Raw genomic sequence first — 18,221 nt, 5'->3', positions numbered from 1 at the left:
AAGGTAGAAACCAGTGAGACCAGTTGATTGTATTGAAGTAAGTCCAACTGCAGCAAATATATTATCAAACTTGAAATAAAAAAATTAAAATATTTGAAAGAAAAAAAAAAAATCTTTAAAGGGCTCCCATTTTTCTTCAGTTTATAATGTAAAAAAAGACTGCATTGACATGGTGAAATTCCCAGGACCCTCAGTTCTTTAGGGATGGACTAAATGGCTGGTATCAATGCTTACAAACTGTCTTGAACTTGATGGAGCTTATGTTAAGAAATAAAGTTCTTTTTTTTTTTTTTTTGAGATGAAGTCTTGCACTGTCACCTGGGCTGGAGTACAATGGCATGATCTCAGCTCACTGCAACCTCCGCCTCGCAGGTTCAAGCAATTCTGCCTCAGCCTCCCGGATAGCTGGAATTACAGGTGCCCACCACCATGCCTGGCTAATTTTTTGTATTTTTAGTAGAGATGAGGTTTCACTATGTTGGCCAGGCTGGTATCAAACTCCTGACCTCGTGATTCTCCCACCTCGGCCTCCCAAAGTGCTGGGATTACAGGCATGAGCCACTGCGCCCAGCTGACATTTTTTTTTTTTATATTTTAATTACATTTTTCCATGAACTTTCTGAAGTCCCCTCATATGCGGGGAGGAAGTTGAAATGTTAGGTAAATTGCCCATGGTCACACTGTTAGGGCATGTCAGAGTTCGAAATACAATCTAGATTTTAGGTAAATCTGATCCTCAAAATGAGTAAATATATTAGCATCTTCATTAACCATTAATGGATAAAGATAATGAGGTTCAGAGGAGCTGAGTGACTTGTTGACTGAGGCTGGTTGATGAATTCGGGATCCTGCCTCCATCAGGCTCCCCCATTATCTGTGGACCATCTGTCTTCTCTAAAGGGCCAAGATTTTTTCAGTTTATCCTTAGTCCCTACAGAGATCACAGTGCCTGGCACACAGAAAGTACTGAGTCAAGATGTGTTTCATTGAACTAAGGCAGGGTGGGTCTTACTAAAAACTCCCCAGTACCTAAAACAGGTAGCACCCTGCCTCATCAACCCCATGAAAATACTGCAGTGTAACATTTAAGACTTTCTAAAATCTGCCTTCTAGGTGTCAGACCTTCTCTCCCATAGTTCCTCAAATGACCTCTCAGTTCTATCTGGTCAATGTCCCTCTCCACCTGCTGGCCACCCTCCCCCATCCCCGTTCCTTCAGTCTCAGGGCATGCGCCTCAAAGCCCAGCCTTACTCCTCCTTGAAATTCTCTCTGCCCACTTCAGACCAGTCATAATGATTTCTCCTCTTCAACAACTGTAGCATATGTGAATTATCTGTAAATTTGGATCTAGTGTCTTGCGAGGACTTTTTATTCTTTATTCAGCCTCCCACTGTCTGTAGCCAGCAGTTAGGGGCTGTTGTCAGCTTGCACATTCTCTGCTAAAAGGCAAAGGTGTGGCTCAGGAGGACACAGGGTTCCTGCTTTTCTCCAGCGAGCGCTGACTTGTTTCTACTCCAACCCCTTGGAAAGTGATGGGTCAAATAACATCTCCAGATCACAGTCAGCCCTGCACAGCAGCTGCCATCTGACAAAGTAAAAAAAGGACCCTCCCAGGCCCACTCACAGAATTGGGAGATGCAGCTGACAGCCCTTCGGCCCAGAAGAGGAAGACAGACTTCTGGTCTGAAGTAACTGCTGAGGTGGCTGGCGTTTCTTTCATGTGACACGGAGCACGGTAACTCCAAACAATGGAGCCAGAGTCACCATCCACAACCATCATCTACAAAAGAGAAGACAGAGAGTAAACATGGCCAGGCCTCAAAAAAGCAGCAGGCCCAGAAAATGCACACACAAAAATGCACAGGTATTCAAATAACACAAATATTAACACGTTGCGCTTTTAAGATGCAAGCAAACTGGGTGTTCAGAGAGCATGAATAATGGCTAAGGACCAGGACCCAAGCTTCTGCAGCCCTTTTTCGCATTTAATAGATTTCAAGAACTGCAAAGTTCTCAAGTGGGAAAGGGACATTCAAATCATGTAGTCCACCCCATTTTACAGGTGAGAAAAGGAGGATCTGAGAGACAGGAAGTGATGTGGACACAGGGATTGTCCACGTTTAGGACAGTCCTCAGACAGAGAGAGCAGCCACTCTGCAAATGCCAACAGCAGCACCTCATTCCCCACAACACGCAGTCACTCAGAAAACAATGGCCCAGTGAACACTGTCCTGGGGCATGGTGTTCCCAGCTTTATGGATCTGACTCTTGGTGTCGTGGCATATGGACCTTGGGAAGTCTCAAATTTAAAGCAGCGCTGTTGAAACAGGCAAAAAAATAATCCAAGAGGGGATTCATTGCTTAGCTGCATTTCTCAAAGGATAATGACGAAGGGGTTCAAATTCATAATCCTGGCATATGTCTGCTCTTCATCCTAAATGCCTCACAAATCTGGGGCCTCTCATTTACCAAAATCCCCAAGAAGTTCCCCAATTTCCTCCAGCCCAAGTGTCTTCACTCCCTCCTGCCCAGCGTCTCCACACTTCTGTAGGTGGAGGACCCGACCTCTGTGGACAACCGCTTGCCCTATTCTTCCAGGCTCCTGAGCCCTGCCTTTCTCTGCCTATGCTCAGACTGCATCACACCAGGTCCTGGAACCAACCCAGCAGAGACAAAATCTTCTCAACCAGCAGCGAAAGAAAAACAGACAAGCATTTTAAGATTCCCTTTGGCAATCTTGGGGAAAAAAGAAGTCTAGAGACACTGCACTAGAAACTTGTATCCACTCAAACACATATTTCATTTTATATATATATTTTTTTTTATTATACTTTAAGTTCGTTTAACTGTCACAATGATCCTATGAAGGCAGGCAATATTATTACCCCTGTTTTATAAATGCAGAAACTGCAGCGAGGCAAGACTAGGTAATATGCCCAAGGTCTCCAGTAAGTAATGGTGTCAGGATTAAAACCCAGGGCTGAAACTCAGCATCTCCACCTTCAACCTACTATACCTACTACGCACCCTTCTTCCATTATCCTGCCAGCACCAATGTATCAGAAATTCCTTTGAATTACACGCAGGCACTGGCTTTTCCTATATAGCACTGCTGGAAGTCTCTCCCTAACATGATGTTTTTATCAATGTATCTGTCCTCTGCCCATAACCAAATAGCCCTATGGCCTCCAACGCCTCCTCCAGATTCTGCAGCTGTGCTTTCAGGGCCCTCTGTAAGCTGACCTCATTCTCATCTCTCTGGTGGGAGCGCACCTCAGCCCACCCTTATATATTCAGCAAACCTTTTCTCTGCTCTCATGATTCTGCACATACAACCCCTGACCAACATGAGGCATCTCGTGCCTCCCTGGCCCTCCAGCTCGCCTGCACTCCATCTGCTCCCTGTGTTCCCAGTGGACCCCAGTGCAAACCTCCACAACAGCACTTTCCACCACGTAGTAGAGCTATGTAGTGACTCTGTCTTCATTAATTTTGTGTCTCCAGCATTCAGCATAGAAGGTGGCATACATTAGAGGTGACGATAAAGGGTTTGTTGAATTCTTTTTCTCTCTCAGGGAACAATGTGCAATGTATAGAAATAGATACATATTTCACAGTGAAAATAAACCAAAATGCAAGGTCGATAATAAAAAAAAATTTGTAACTCTGTAATTCTGCTGTAATGTTAAAGAAATGAAAGTCATCCATCCAATCATTATATCCTCACAATATGCAACTTCATGTAATATCAAAGATCTATTCAGTGTCCTTGGAACATGCTCTATCCTTTCTGTCTCTGGGCCTCTGCTCTTGGCACCCCTGACCTGGCATGTTTTCCTGTCCACATAAATACGATTCAGCTTTAAAAAGCCCTGCTTATATTTCCCTCCTTTACAAGATCTTCCATAAAACCCCAGTCACCACAGACTTCTCTGAAATCTTAGGTATAGCTGTGTGTTAAAGCATTACATTTCTTTATACCTGTCTTTCCCCACCAAGAGATTTCAGAAGGCTCCCACTGCCTAACTGTAAGCTAGGGATCCAGAACAAGAAACTCCTATATAGGAAGGAGATTATCCTAGAAAGGCTTCCAGTGCTACAGATTTTAGCAATGAATTGTGAGTTTTCATTTTATCCACTCAGTGAGAGTTTGAGTTCTTTGAAGGTAGAGATCATATTTTAGGTTATTTTTATTCCCTGCTGTGCCTAGCACAGGGTTGGACACAAAGTATATACTTTACATATGCTTTGATTGATCTGAAGCCCAAAGTTTTACCTTTTTCATCCCAACTCCATCCTGTATCTGTAGAAGGAAGTCTAATGTCTGATCATCAGTGAAATATCCAGGAGTAGGCTGGCTGCAAAGAAGGACAAAGTAAGCAATCAATAGTGAACAAGAAAAACAGGAAAACTAAGAACTCTCCTTCCCTTCTCTTGCACTGGCCCCAGATATAAGAATTGCAAGCAATTCGTCTGGACAATTTTTAAACATGGGAAAGTGGATCAAAACAGCAAACACAAGAAGGAACACAATGCAAACCTGCGCAGGCCTTGAAGTCTCAATGCCCAGTAAGGTGTCAGATTTTGCCCCCGAAGCAGCACAAGGCTTTGTCTGGTTGTAATCAGAAGGTTGCTGCAGTTGGAATCTGGTGCCTTCACCATCTGGAGTAGCTCAACACCATCACTGGGTTAAATAAGACCCTAACAGTTAGTCTCTGGCTTGGATGAGATTTCTGAGCCATTTATTTTGGCTTTTTCTCTCAGTATACGTACACCTGTACACACTCTTGTATTCACGCCCCACCATTATCTCATCAAGTGGGACACACTGTTGTTTCAGTTGAATCTCATTTTCTTGACCTTAGAAACCAAGGATCCCCAGAAAATTCCATACAAGTTCAAAAGGAACTCACAGGAAAAGTGCTACAGTGCAATATCTCTCACACTGGATACTCTGGGAAAGGCAACAGAGCCAAGGATAATCACAGGGAAGGCAGACAGATATCTGGACAGGAGACCAGAGGCTGCCAATGAGCTTGGGCAGCAGCCCATGGCATACATTTCACTGAATTAGTTCTTGCTCGGTGCCACTGGGACCATTCTATTTCATACCTGTCAAATTCACCAAAACACCATGATACTGCCCAAGAAAATGCTAGAAAATGATTTGGAACTTCTGGTAGGAAAGAATGAAACAATTATTAGCCAGGCTTAGGGTTAAATGGGTAAAATCCCCTGCATGTGACAAACTACATGCTTCTAGTTAGGAAATAAATAAAAATAAAAAATAAGATTTCATGGACGCTATCCTTGCTTCTGTCAAAATGCTTCAACTAAGAGAAAAATACAGAAAAGAGTAGGTCAGATCCTTCAGCACAGTTTCACAAACAGTTAGATAAGTCTATCTCCCTCCCTACTCTGACTCAGAGCCCTAAGTATCCTTCCTTGCATCCTACCTGAGGAGTGATCACATGTGGTCACCAACACAGATATCAACGCATTACGTTACCAAGAGAAGAAAATTTCTAACTCATGTTAACCAGATCAGAAGACGGTAAATTAAGATAAGCACTGTTTCCCCTAAACCTCTACCCACATATTCACCAGCCCAACCAAACTTAGAGACTCAAAGGCACGTGAGTTCACAAGAGATCTCACTGTGACCAAGGACAGACATCTGCCCTACCTGTAAACATCAATGAGCTCAGACAGGTTGATGGATCTTCGCTTTTCCCATTCTGGCTCTTCTATCTGCAGAGAAGGTGGTGAGCTGTCTCGATTTTGGGCTTGAACAAAAATGTCCCGCAGGGCGACAGCTTGTATATTTCCTAGCACCACAGGAAGAAGCAACACTGAGAAGTTGAATTTAACAGAACTGTCCCATGGTGAGGATCTGAGCAAGAGACACAGAGCCTGACCAGATGGGTCTAACAGAGCCCGCCCAGACTGGACAACATGGAACAAGTGGGGAGGTGATTAAGTGGGTGCTGGACAAGAGTTTTCCCTTTAGAGGAGGCAGCAAGGGAAGGCAGAGTAAATAGCCTGTGATCAGTGGGGGACAGTAAGAGGCCCCTGCATTAGAAGGCTACGGGAAGGTTGGTGTCAGGAGTTCCTGAGCTTTCACCCTGTCTCACAAGGAAGGCCGCATCACATACGCCAGTGGGGAACAGGGGCAAAAACTAGCCTTGCTTCTTACCAAAGCCAAACAGGATGTAGACAGCCCCGTTTGTGGTGATGTAAACCTGAGGACCAATCAGATTCCCAACTCCCACGATGTTGTACTTCACAGGTCGACCCACTGGATTTCCGGTCCGGCCAGACACCAGCAGAAAGCATAGATCTGGCTGAGGAAGTAAGAGAGGGGGGTGGAGTCAATAGAAGCCCTATCGTTTCCTAATTAAATGGCTTCTCCAGACAGTCACTGCCTCCTCATAAGCCACGGGCTCAGAAACACTCCCCCAAGTTGGAAAGCACAAAGCCAAACCTGCTTCGCTTTATTTCCCTGCAAGTAAGCAAGTAAAGCAAATGTCCCATTGCCTCACTAGAGCCAGGCAAAGGGCATCTTCAAAGCACCTCAGACAGTTTCTCTGAAGCAGAATTGTTGCTTGCTGAGTAGTCTCCTGAGGCACAGAATTCTAGCCTACAGCTAAACATAGGATGGCTGGCCCCTGGGTCTTTACCTCAATACCAGAAATCCCCAGTAATATCTGGTTCTAGCTAGAGTTAATCCAGGCAGTGCTCTCCCATCGGAACACTAGATGTCTGGCCTGGACACCATCAACTTTATTCTCAAAGAGAGAACAGCAAACTTTTTCTGTGAAGGGCCAAATAGTATATATTTTAGGCTTTGCCAGCTAGATGATCTCTGTAGCAACTATTCTACTCTGCTATTCTTGTGTGAAAGCAGTCATAAACAACACATAAATGAATGGGTGTGAGTATGTTCCAATAAAGCTCTATTTATAAAAACAAGTCGTGGGCCAAATTTAACCGACAAGCCACAGTTGCCAACTTCAGCTCTAGAGGATTTCTTTTGGGGATAGAGTCACCAGTTAAGAAATATGAGGATTTTACTGGTATCTTGACTTCAGTAAAGCTTTTGACAAAGTTTATCATCATGAACTCTATGGACAAGATAAAGAAATGTGGTTTGCCACGTACCAGGAAAAGGTACTTACGGGATCAATACTAGCCTAGAGGGAGGTTTTTAGAGGAATGTCATAGCACTCTGCTATTGCCCCATTCCTATTAAACATTCTTGTCAAAGACTTGAAAGAATAGAATTCAAGTTTATCACAAAGCTGAGAGGGATAGCTAATATGGCATATGACAAACTCAAAATTCAAAAAAACCTTAGGCTGGAAGATGAGTCAAAATCTGCCAGAAAAAAATAAACTGGTCTATTAATAATTAATCATTAAAAGATATAGGTACTTTAGCTGATTACAAACAGAAAGCAAATCTTAGAAAAAATATTATGATCTTTGGCTGCAAAAACAGACATACAGAGTCTACATCAAAATAAGTAACAATTCCCTTAGGTTGCTATATTAATTATACTACAAATAAAATGCTGTTTTTAGATATATGTACCACATTTTAAAAGAGATTTGGACAAACTAGAATGCAAAGGGAAAGAAATCAAGAAAAAGAGGAGTTTGGACTTCCTGGTTGCATGAGGAACAGTATGAAAAATGGGGATATTTGGTCCTGAGTAGCAAGCTTAGAGGGACTAGGCTAATGGTTAAAGGGCTTTCCTATAGAAAGGGGATTAGACTCATTCACAGTAGCTCTATGGGAATGAAGCTGGAACAATGAGTGGAAGCTATGAGAAAGCAGATTTCTTTCTGCTTAGGACAGAATTTTCTGGAGCTGGCCCAAAAATGAAATGGACCACCTCACAAATTAATGTTATTCCCATCAGCCTGAGTGCACCAAGAGAGTAGGGGTGCCAACATGTCTGTAATGCTGAACCAGAGATCATAGCACGTGTGAGAAAGTTAACCAAATGGTCTTCAAGGTCCCTTCCCACTAACGTTCTAGACCTTATCGGTTCCTGTAATCAAAAACCAGGTCCAGTTCTCCAAGCCCACTTCACTCTAAACCCAGATCAACAAATGCAATCACTATAAGTCACAGACTTAGGTTTCCTTCCTTGTGAAGAGAGAGTCTTCCATCTCAGGAGCTTATACAGGTTCCTGGGGTCCCTTGTTGCTGGCAGAGAGGTCAAAAGAGGTCAGTACAAGGATGAAGCTGCTGCGCTATATACCTAGTGCCTCTACAAGGTTTTCCTAGAACTGTCTACCACTTTTCAAGCAGAACTGAGACTATGCCCTAGCTGTACCCTATTGTGAAAACAAGTAAATTCTGTAGGGCAAGATGGGCAATACACTGAGTAGAGACTAACACAAAGGGCACAGAGTAAGAGTGGGCAAGAAGCCGCTTCCTCCAGTGGAGACCTCCTTACTATGGAGGGTCCCCAAGGGCCTGAGCCACTATCTCGCCAACCACCACCAGCTAATAAGTGGCCAGACGCGATGGTTAGACCAAGATTTCTAAATTCAATCATGACATAAAAACTTGTTCAATGGCTTGCCGTGCCTCCCCATATGTTCCCTTTCAAAGAATTGCTCCCTGATGGAAGTAATAATTCAAATTTTCCCTAGTCCCCCATCACTTTATTCACAATGGCTAGGATAAAAAAGATTACAGGAATAATTCCTGTATTCTTGGTTCGGGTCCACTTTTAGACCAACTGGCTAGCTGAAGAAAACGAACATAAAGTACCCTTAAAGCTTAAAACCCTTCAAACTAAGTAGGCTTCAGAAATTTAGCTCATTCTGGATCTTGCCTTTATCTTGCAAATGTAAGGGAGAGTTTAGTGTGCTAGAGCAGTGCTCCTCAAAACTCATGACTAATGGGGCACTCTTAAGTTTGGGGGACTCTTGGCAGAAAGCCACAAAATCTTAACAGATTTCATTCCATTCTACATAATTTCACCCCCAGAATTTACAACTCTACTCCATATGTGCAATACAAAGATCACAACAGCAAACACTAGGTCTATTAAAATTAAAATAGGTTATCAAATGAGGCAAAATTAGCCATACCCACATTTTTCCACAAACATTCTTTGCTGATTGTTTGACTCTTCTGTGCACAAGCATTTCCTTGGCAGACACACTAGGAAGTCTGAGAAAAAGTCTTAGAGAAACTTTGACAAACGCTCTGAAAAACACTTCCAGAATAAAAACTTAAAATTGAGATCATCCTGTTCATTAATTTATTCCTTCCTGTGATTTGGGGGAAAGACTACTCTTATTTTATCTGTGTGCAGAGTAACCAGTACACCGAAGTTCCTGCCAATCATAATTTAGGACCATAATTCAAGGGCCACTGTCCTGAATCAAAGTCTGCCTTGTCACAGCCTAGATTACAACACTCCTTTCTTTGGTCATTGTTGTTATTATTGCTTGACTTAGATTTTTTCCTATGTATCTTTCACGAACTTTGTATCAGCCTGTTCTATTGTTTTATAATTGACATAAAATGTACATATATATAATATAGTAAAACTTAAAATACATATACACAGTAAAAATTAGGCACTACTCTAGGCACTTTAAATATGTTAGCTATAATTGTCATAACAATGATGTAAGTAGATATAACATGCCTTTTTTACATATGAAGAAACCAGAGCTTGGACAGGATCCACGGCTTGCCCAAGGCCACAAAGATATAAAGTGGTAGAGGTGGAATTCACATACAGACCTATCTAACTCTAAAGCTCCACTACACCCCAGTCCATGGAGCCATAAGGCTGCCAGAGAAAATGGGTTCATAATGGTCATGTATTCACTTAACCTCACAAGGAGAATTTACTTAAACCTAAACCCTTGTAAAAAGAACATTTCAAGCAGCATTTATAATGCAACACTAGGAGCTGAGACAACTAAAATAGAAGCATTCCCTATAAGAAACAAAAACCATTTATTAGAGATCATACCTGCAATTCCCCGATGGCCAGAACCACAAGGTCTCGAACACCGTCTTCATCCAAGTCTGGCAGCACCACAACTGGGGCAGCCAAGGTACCGTTGGACAAGTAGTTTGGGTTTAAAGTCCAGATGGCTTTCCCTAAGGAAGGACACATAGGCTGGTCACTATGACAGCTTCTTGCCTTTGGAAAAGGCAGATGCAATGTTCCCAGGCCAGAAAAGAAAGACTCAATGGGCTGAACAACAGACAGCAACTCCTACCTACTAATTGCCTTTCGTTTTTGTCTTACTGAGGAGGAGGGAGCAGGGAGTGTAATCTGAATCCTCAAGTATCTGGCTAACAAACCATGCAATAATTTCTCACCTGGATTTTTTTAGATGAAATGGAGACGCTAACAAACTTTAGATAAAATGGAGATGCTTTCCAACAAAGAAGGGCTCACTCGCCTGGGGTGAGGGAACTGATCTGTTAGAGATTATAACAACTATTAAGGAACCATCCGGGGCAGCCGACCAGACCACTCTGCTTCCTTCCCCCACAAGGTCACATAAGTAAGCACCACAGCATCATAGGAAGTTTTCAAGATGGCTTCAGTTCTACAGTTAACTCAAATCCCAGTTTTTTTTTCACTCAGAAGCACCCCGCGACCAAACTCCAACCTCTAAACCTGGGAAGGATGTTATTTATTCCACTCCACGTGAGCACACGGCCCAGCAGTACTAAGCCTATGGGCCGTATACTTAGGATTCTGTAAGAGCCTTCAGGACATGTGATTCTTTTTCATTCCCTTTGTCATGTATGTCTGAATGCAATAAGAAGCTAAAAGGCCAGTCAACAAGCCTCAGCAAACCTTAATTTCTTCACTGACGTATTTTTTTAAGTAGTTAATGCCGAGTTTACACATGGACCCCATGTATATCAAATATGAAAAATCAAAGTTCAGTCATCTTTTGTACAAAGAACAGAGTCGGGAGACTATTTACACACCAAAGGCCTCAGGGTAGTTTCTGTTTGGGTAATTCAGTTCCAGCCCCATCCTGTCACCAAACAGGTTGAACCATGGATCTGTTTACTCAATCTGCCCAAACCTTTTCTCTCATTTCTCTTAATAACCATATTCCAGAGCAGTAAATCAGACATTCCACCATGTGAGAGTCAAAAGGTCCCCTACCCAACAGATTATTCTAATCCAAAAATATGGCTCATAGGAGCGAAGTTCTTTTGTGGTTAAATGGTATTTACCTGACGTTGCATTGAATGCGCTGAGCATCTTGTGTGTCCCTGTCACAAGGCAGGTGGTTTCAGCCAGGCTTCCTGGCATCAGCTCCAAACATATGATATCTCGAACCTCCTCAGGGAGAAGACTAGACCACAGTGTGCTGCCATTCATCCCCGAAAGGCATACAAGATTAGCAGCTGGCCTTGAGACACCTAGAAGCACACAAGAGAGACAAAAAAGGAAAGCAGGCAGAGGAGATAAGAGGCAGAGATGAACAAGAGGCCAGAAAACTGCAAATGGATGGTGGTAAGGCAGCAGCCACAATTGTGTATTCAGCTCCCTTGCACACTTCTGGCAGCAAGGTGTAAACACAGAGTGCCTGTCATCTTTGCTCAACACGCTTCTCATGTAAGACAAGAGCTGTGGCCTCCTCTACACTGTCGAATGCATCTCCACTTCTGCACCTTTCCCAACACTTCTCTTTACATGTCTGCCACCTCGGCCCCAACTAAATGGTGATATCCTTAAGGAGAAAGACTGTCTCACTAATCTCTGCACCTATAGCAACCAACTGTTTGCCTAATAAGAGACAGGAGCAAAATCAAGAATACGAAAAAGTAGTTAAGAACAAAAAACCAGGAGGAAAAGATATGCTCAGAAACATGAGACCGATCTAGAACGTGTGCAGAGCAGGGAGCAAAATACCTGAATTCTAATCATCACTAACAAATGCTTCCTGAGAGCAGAAAAATATTTTCTTTTTTGAAAAAATAAACTTGAAGATTACATATAGCAATGATGAGTGGGTCTTGCTAGTCTAGAGTTCTATGGAATCAATTGATCTGGTCCCAGTCAGGAAAAAATATTTGGGAAGACCTAATACCTAGGTCCAAGGACACCTGGTAAGGGATTACAGTAGCCATGTCCTTAGTAAATAAGCCTTTATGTCACTTAATTACTACATCAGACTCAGAACTTTCTCCCTTGTCAGTTTCACATTCACTCTTAGGATAGGGACAAATGACTCATTTCATACAGTTCCCACTTTCAGCAACAACTAATACAGATAAGGAGACAAAACTTTTAGAGCTTCCTTCTACCTATTCCTCAGTACGATTAATTAAATATACAAACTAAAAACAAGTGACAAACAATGGCTGGCTGTTTCAGACCTTGTTTCCAGAAGACATAGATGACAAACAGAGGTGGTATATGGTAACTTCCAGGCTTCTCAAAGGTGCTAGGATCCCTATCCTGTGCAGTTCTTCCTACTGGAGGACCCTATTCCATCCTACAATGCTCTGACTCATCTTTTCCCAGGTGGTGATGGATTACCCCTTCCTGCTAGACCATGACTCCTCGAGGCCAAGGCCAGGCTCCTCTTGTTCGACAGTCTGTGTGTAACCAGCAGAACTCTAGAGAAGGTGCACAGTGGCTGCCACACTGTCAGTATCAACACACAGTTGCTGAATGAAGGAACAAGTGAACAGACAAAAAACTCAATCCCTCTGTGTCCAGTAGCACACAGCTTTGTGGGTTATGGGCACAGCAGCTTGGCATGAGGGTCAAGGACATGAACTCCAGAGCCAGACTCCTTGGATCTGAATCCCCAGCTCTATCATTTACCAGTGGCAGGACTTTGGGCAAGTTCTTTAACCTAATGATGTCTCACCTTCCTCCTGTGCAAAAGGGGGATAATAATGAGTCTACTTCACAGGACTGTGTGGAAGGATAAATTCCTTCATATGTTACATGCTGACGATGGTGCATTAACACATAGAAAGCATCATATGTTCGCTATATCCTTATTTGTACAGTCTGTGGCCAAATCATCCTGGTCCATATTGTGTCCAAACCCACGGCCTTGCCATTATGAGTCTTGATATGAAGCAAACCACGTAAGATACCAAATGACTAAAAACATCTCTAAATCTAAGTAGATGGGGAAGATTTTTACTTCAGAAGTCACGGGCAGGAAAAGTGTAATCAAGTTTTAATTGCACGGAAATCTACTCCTAGGCTGGAGATGCTCTCTACAGCAGATCTCCACCCAGATTGCTTCCACATCTCACATGGGCCTCAGAAAGCCACTCCTACTAATGTAAGAGATGTGGTTTACAATTCTCTAAAACACACCTAGACATGTATTCCAAGGCCTAGATGACTTAAAAGCAGTCATTAGGGCACCCTCAGCATCAAACTAGGTCCCTGCATCAGCTCACAGGCTGCAGTTCGACTCCACTGTAGTGGAGGCTGCAGGACCAACCAAAAGCCTTGTGTACTTAAGTTGAAATCAGAAAGCATTTTTTCTTTTTCTACAGCTGACATGTGTAAAAGCTGGGATCCCAGAAACAGCACCCTAAATTAGGGTAAGTTGTGGACGGTTTCATAAGGAGACTATTCACAAAGATGTGGCCAGCATGTAGAAACACCACAAGTCATAGTGCAGACCCTCAGAACTGTTAGGCTCCCCAACGAAGACACAAGGAGAGGATGCAATTACTGGAATCCAGAAAAGAAAGTCCTATAGGAGGGCCACCTTGAAACGAGCTGTGACCCAGGGTCAAGGCTGTAGCAGCCATCCTGCGGTGACCCCAGAGGGGAGAGAGCCAGGGGAGTGAATACCTCCCCTCACACTCTTCCTCCCCTACCATTCCTGAGCTGTGCTCCCCATTGAAAGGAGACCAGCAGGCAAGGAAGCCTGTTGATACCATCCACACAGCTCAGCTTCCCCATGCAGACAGCAGGATGGACAGCAGGTCTACAAGTGTAAACTGAAGGAGGAAAGGAAAATACCCAGCCAAGAGGTATTTGTGTAAAGACGTGTAAGTCTATGAACAAAAGTTTTCTGCCAGGGATAGGAGGGTAGCATAAAGTCATTGTTCACTATAATCTAAGACGCAGTGGAAAACCAGGAGAAAACCCATGAAACCCGAGGACTAACACTGTTCGTTGCAAAGTGTGTGGACAAGTCACCTCCTCTCTGCATCACAGTTTCTTCACTGGCCTGGTCACCACTAAAAATTCCTTCCAGCTATAACTCCCTCCGATTTCTTAGACTGAGCTTTATTTATATGTGGAAGCTTTCTGATGAGGGTTTTCATGTATGCCAGAACCATGATAACTTTCTGTTCACTGCAGATCCTTCTTGGGACACAGCTCTGATGTTGTCTCCTAGCTGACAGTGCCCCTGTAGCAGCCTTGAAAAAACATGTCTCTTACCTACTGCACTCCCGTTCCTTGACATCACAAAGGAGAGAAGCACATCACGCAGGCCATCTCCATTCACATCAGCCAATTCCAATGGAGACAGGTCCCCACCTGTTATACACATAAAAAACCAAAAAGGTCCTGAGCAAGTTACCACAAACCAGTTCTCTGTTGCCAGTAGCTCTATAAACACCAAGCAGACTCCAGTTCCTTGACTAGGTATAGTAGACACACCTCTCCCTACGCCCCCTGCTAAGTGCATGGAAAAGCCCTGGACACTATATATAAAACAAACATAAGACAACTCTAAAAGGCAGAGAGAAGGAAGCAGACCAGCTAGGGACTGCAAGACCCAAGGAATGACAAGTTGATGAGTCCCCTGGGTTTTCTTTTGGCCTCATAATACCCAGATAGGGTGCTGGAAAAGCCAGCAACCCAGAAACACCACAGGTACAGACAAAAAAGCCCCAGAAAAGGCTGGCTTCCCTAGCCAAAAGCCCAGGAAAGGTGCAGTACAGCAAGACAGGAAAGTTTTAGATAATAACTGCTCTACTCCAACCAAACACCCCAGATAAAATTATGGGCCCAGCTCCACCCACCCATATAGCAAAGGCTGAATGTGGAGCCTGGCTCCCACCCTCTCCTAGATGTAACAAGGCACCCCACCACCACCACCACCATCAGGGTCATGTCAGAGAAAGCCAGATGGGGGCCAGGACTGTCATCCTCGCCAAAGGAGGATGGCAGGACCAAAGGAGTTCCACCCCAACTAGCATCAATAAGGTAGCCCTCTCCCTCCTCTCCACGGAGGTGGTGTCAGCAGAGGCCTAGTGAGGAGTCTGGACTTCCATCCCCCCACCACCCAACAGTGTGGACTCAAAGGATGCCCACCAAATTTGGAGAGAATTCACACATTGCTAGTGGAAATGTAAATTGGTACAACCATGTTGGAAAATAATTTAACATAAACTACTAATAATGAACATGCACACACCCTATGGTATGATCCAGCAATTTTACTCCTAGGTTTATGCCTTAGAGAAATTCTTATACACTGCAATAGGAAACATATACAAAAATGTTCTTAGCAGCACCATTTATTTATTAAAACAAAAAAAAGACTGGAAGCACTACTTAAAGGTTCATCAACAGTAAAATGGATAAATCATGGGATATTCATACCATGGAAAATCAGACAGTAGTGAAAATGAATAAACTCCAGGTAGAATGCATCAATATAGATGAATCTCAATAAATTGTTTTCAAAAAATTAAGTGGCACAAAAAAGTAGGTCACAGGCTGGGTGCAGTGGCTCACACCTATAATCCCAGCACTTTGGGAGGCCGAGGTGGGTGGATCACCTGAGGTCAGGAGTTCAAGATCAGCATGGCCAAAAGGGCAAAATCCTGTCTCTACTGAAAATACAAAAATTAACAGGCATGGTGGCGAGCTCCTGCAATCCCAGCTACATGGGAGGCTAAGGCACAAAAATCACTTGAACCTGGGAGGCGGAGCCTGCAGTGAGCCAAGTTCACACCACTGCACTCCAGCCTGGATGACAGAGCAAGACTCTGTCGCAAAAAAAAAAAAAAAAAAAAAAAGGCAGTTCACACAAGACTGCATGATTAAATTCATGTAAAATTTTAAAACCAGCAAAAGTAATGAATATATAGTTTAGGGGTACATATTGACATGGCAAAACTTTACAGAAAAAGGAATAATCAACACAAAATTCAGGATAGCAGAGGCCTTTGGTGGGCAGAGGAGGATGTGGTCAGGAGGGACACACAAGAGATTGTGAAGGTCTCAATGATGTTCTATTTCTAAAGCTGGGTGGTAAACACACCAACAATTTGTTACCTTTAAACTGCATATAAATATATGTAAATGAAACTTGCCTTCAGAGAAACTAAAGATGAGAACACAGAACTCATCAGAAGCTAATTCAACTGGGATCAGAGAAGTGGCAGAGATAAACATTTCTAGATCAAGAGGACGCCAGGGGTCTGAGGATAGCTTAATCCAGCTCACAAGAGACAGGACTACTCAACACAGGTGAGACATAAGTCCTAATCCAGAGCAAGAGGTTTTAAAGAAGCCTGCTCCAAAAGGAGACAGAATAGCTGGAATTACTCGGACAGCACCACCGTAACCATGAGGAGCAAGAAAGAAAAGATAGCAACTATCTTTTATAGGAAATGAAATTATTTTATAATTTAAATTAGATCAGACCTCTATCATCAAAGAATGTTGAAGGGTTCTACAACAGCCCTATCCCTGGTGCAGCCAGGCCTTCAACCTTGCTTTTCTCTGTAAATAGCCCTTCCTACAGCTTTGCATTCCCCTGATACAGTGCTGGCTCCACAGCAGGAACCCAGCAAACCAGCCCTGTCCTCTGTGGATCTAATAAAGACCAATGCCAACAGACACAACAGAGCAGTGATTCCCAGGTTTTTGGAGGTGTTTGTTTTCTTTCAAATCTTAATCTCCTTGCCACCTCCACACAGCGGGGACGGCAAGGTGGGGAACGCTGCATGACACATATTAAGTTTTAACATTTGGAGGAAAATTTAAATGTAACCAGACATAGCATGAGGTTTCACAGGATTAGGGCTGAAGATTCTGCAGCTCACCTCCCTGGGAGCCCAAGTGGCGGCTCCAGGTGCTGTGCAGATCTCTGGGAGGACAGGGGATCAGGAAAGCACACAGGAGCACCAGGATCATCGAGATCCCCAAAGTCAGCAGGAAGACAGACGTGCGCACATATGACACCAGGGAGGAGGTCCCCTTCTGTTCCAGGCCCCCAAGGGGTTCCGAGGGGTAGCCCTCCGTGGTGACTTCTGAAAGATGTGGCTTTGCAGCCTCTGCAACCTCAGCATCTGAGTCGGGTTCTGGCGCTTCTCCCAAAGGACTCTTCCCATTTTTGACCCCTCCATTCTTCTGCAGGTTAAGCACCAGATCGTCCTCGCTCTCATCACTGTCAGCCTGGGTGAGTGGATCATACTCCCCTAGGTCTGGGCTCTTCTTCCCTGAAAAAACAGAAAAACAGAGAGTCAAGGGGAATTGGGAAGGAGACACCCTCACCAAATATATGGCAACTGTAAATACCCAAGAGAACACGGAAAACTAAAACAAAAACACCCAGGTTTACATCAAGTTTAAACTTTGGTGGCTATCTGTAAAATAAAAGCCAGTGAAGCAGGGGTTAGGAATGGAATGAAAAACAAAAGCACTGTGCTCCAGGATCACTGCCTGCATGAGTTTAAGACAATGGAAAAGGAGGCAGAAGTTAGCAAATTAAAAATGTCTCTAGTTTAAAAAGAAAGCTCTCTTAATGTGTTTGAATCTCACTCAAGAAAAAGATCATGGCTCCACATCAACTCTCCATGTGCCTAATGTGTATATTGCCTCAGATTTTGTTAGATCTGTGACGTCCTAATCTTTCCTGGTAAACTTTTAGAACAATTCTTGTCCATACGCTGCTTCTCACAGCCCAATATCTGTGGCTTCCCAACTGTTTCTATGGAAACAACTTAGAAAGTTGAACACTGAACGTTCATCTGAAGATGTATTGAAATCTCTCTTCTAAGAACCATCCTGTGATTTGAATGCCCTTTCAGTCTATCTTTTAGTAAACGGTGTTTACCCCAAAAACTGCTCTTCTGAGCAAGTATTCTGGGAGGGGTGGTGATCTAGCCAGTATACAGAGGTAGGGGACTTGTCTTGAAGCTGCTTTGCATGGCAAGCACTTTGTTTTTACTTAGCCTGCAGTGTTGATTTGGGATAGCTG

The 18,221-nt window shown here is 43.5% G+C and overlaps 1 protein-coding gene across 1 annotated transcript in view; it reads right to left on the bottom strand.

Annotated features, from left to right (window-relative positions):
• FAM234B (family with sequence similarity 234 member B) overlaps positions 1-18,221 on the bottom strand; it is a 39,789-nt gene that overhangs the window by 11,065 nt on the left and 10,503 nt on the right. The window contains exons 2-10 of the mRNA XM_032159666.2: positions 17,065-17,460; positions 14,444-14,542; positions 11,245-11,433; positions 10,010-10,140; positions 6,197-6,344; positions 5,687-5,828; positions 4,541-4,684; positions 4,277-4,358; positions 1,625-1,780 (exon numbers count right to left, since the gene is read on the bottom strand). Coding sequence (XP_032015557.1) covers positions 1,625-1,780; positions 4,277-4,358; positions 4,541-4,684; positions 5,687-5,828; positions 6,197-6,344; positions 10,010-10,140; positions 11,245-11,433; positions 14,444-14,542; positions 17,065-17,460 — 1,487 coding nt within the window. The remainder of the gene's footprint in view (positions 1-1,624; positions 1,781-4,276; positions 4,359-4,540; positions 4,685-5,686; positions 5,829-6,196; positions 6,345-10,009; positions 10,141-11,244; positions 11,434-14,443; positions 14,543-17,064; positions 17,461-18,221) is intronic.

The sequence above is a fragment of the Hylobates moloch genome, unplaced genomic scaffold (genome assembly GCF_009828535.3).
Source record: "Hylobates moloch isolate HMO894 unplaced genomic scaffold, HMol_V3 SCAFFOLD_8, whole genome shotgun sequence".
NCBI lineage: Eukaryota > Metazoa > Chordata > Mammalia > Primates > Hylobatidae > Hylobates > Hylobates moloch.
The sequence above is the reverse complement of the archived record's forward strand: the minus strand, read 5'-3'. Positions and strand labels throughout refer to the sequence as shown.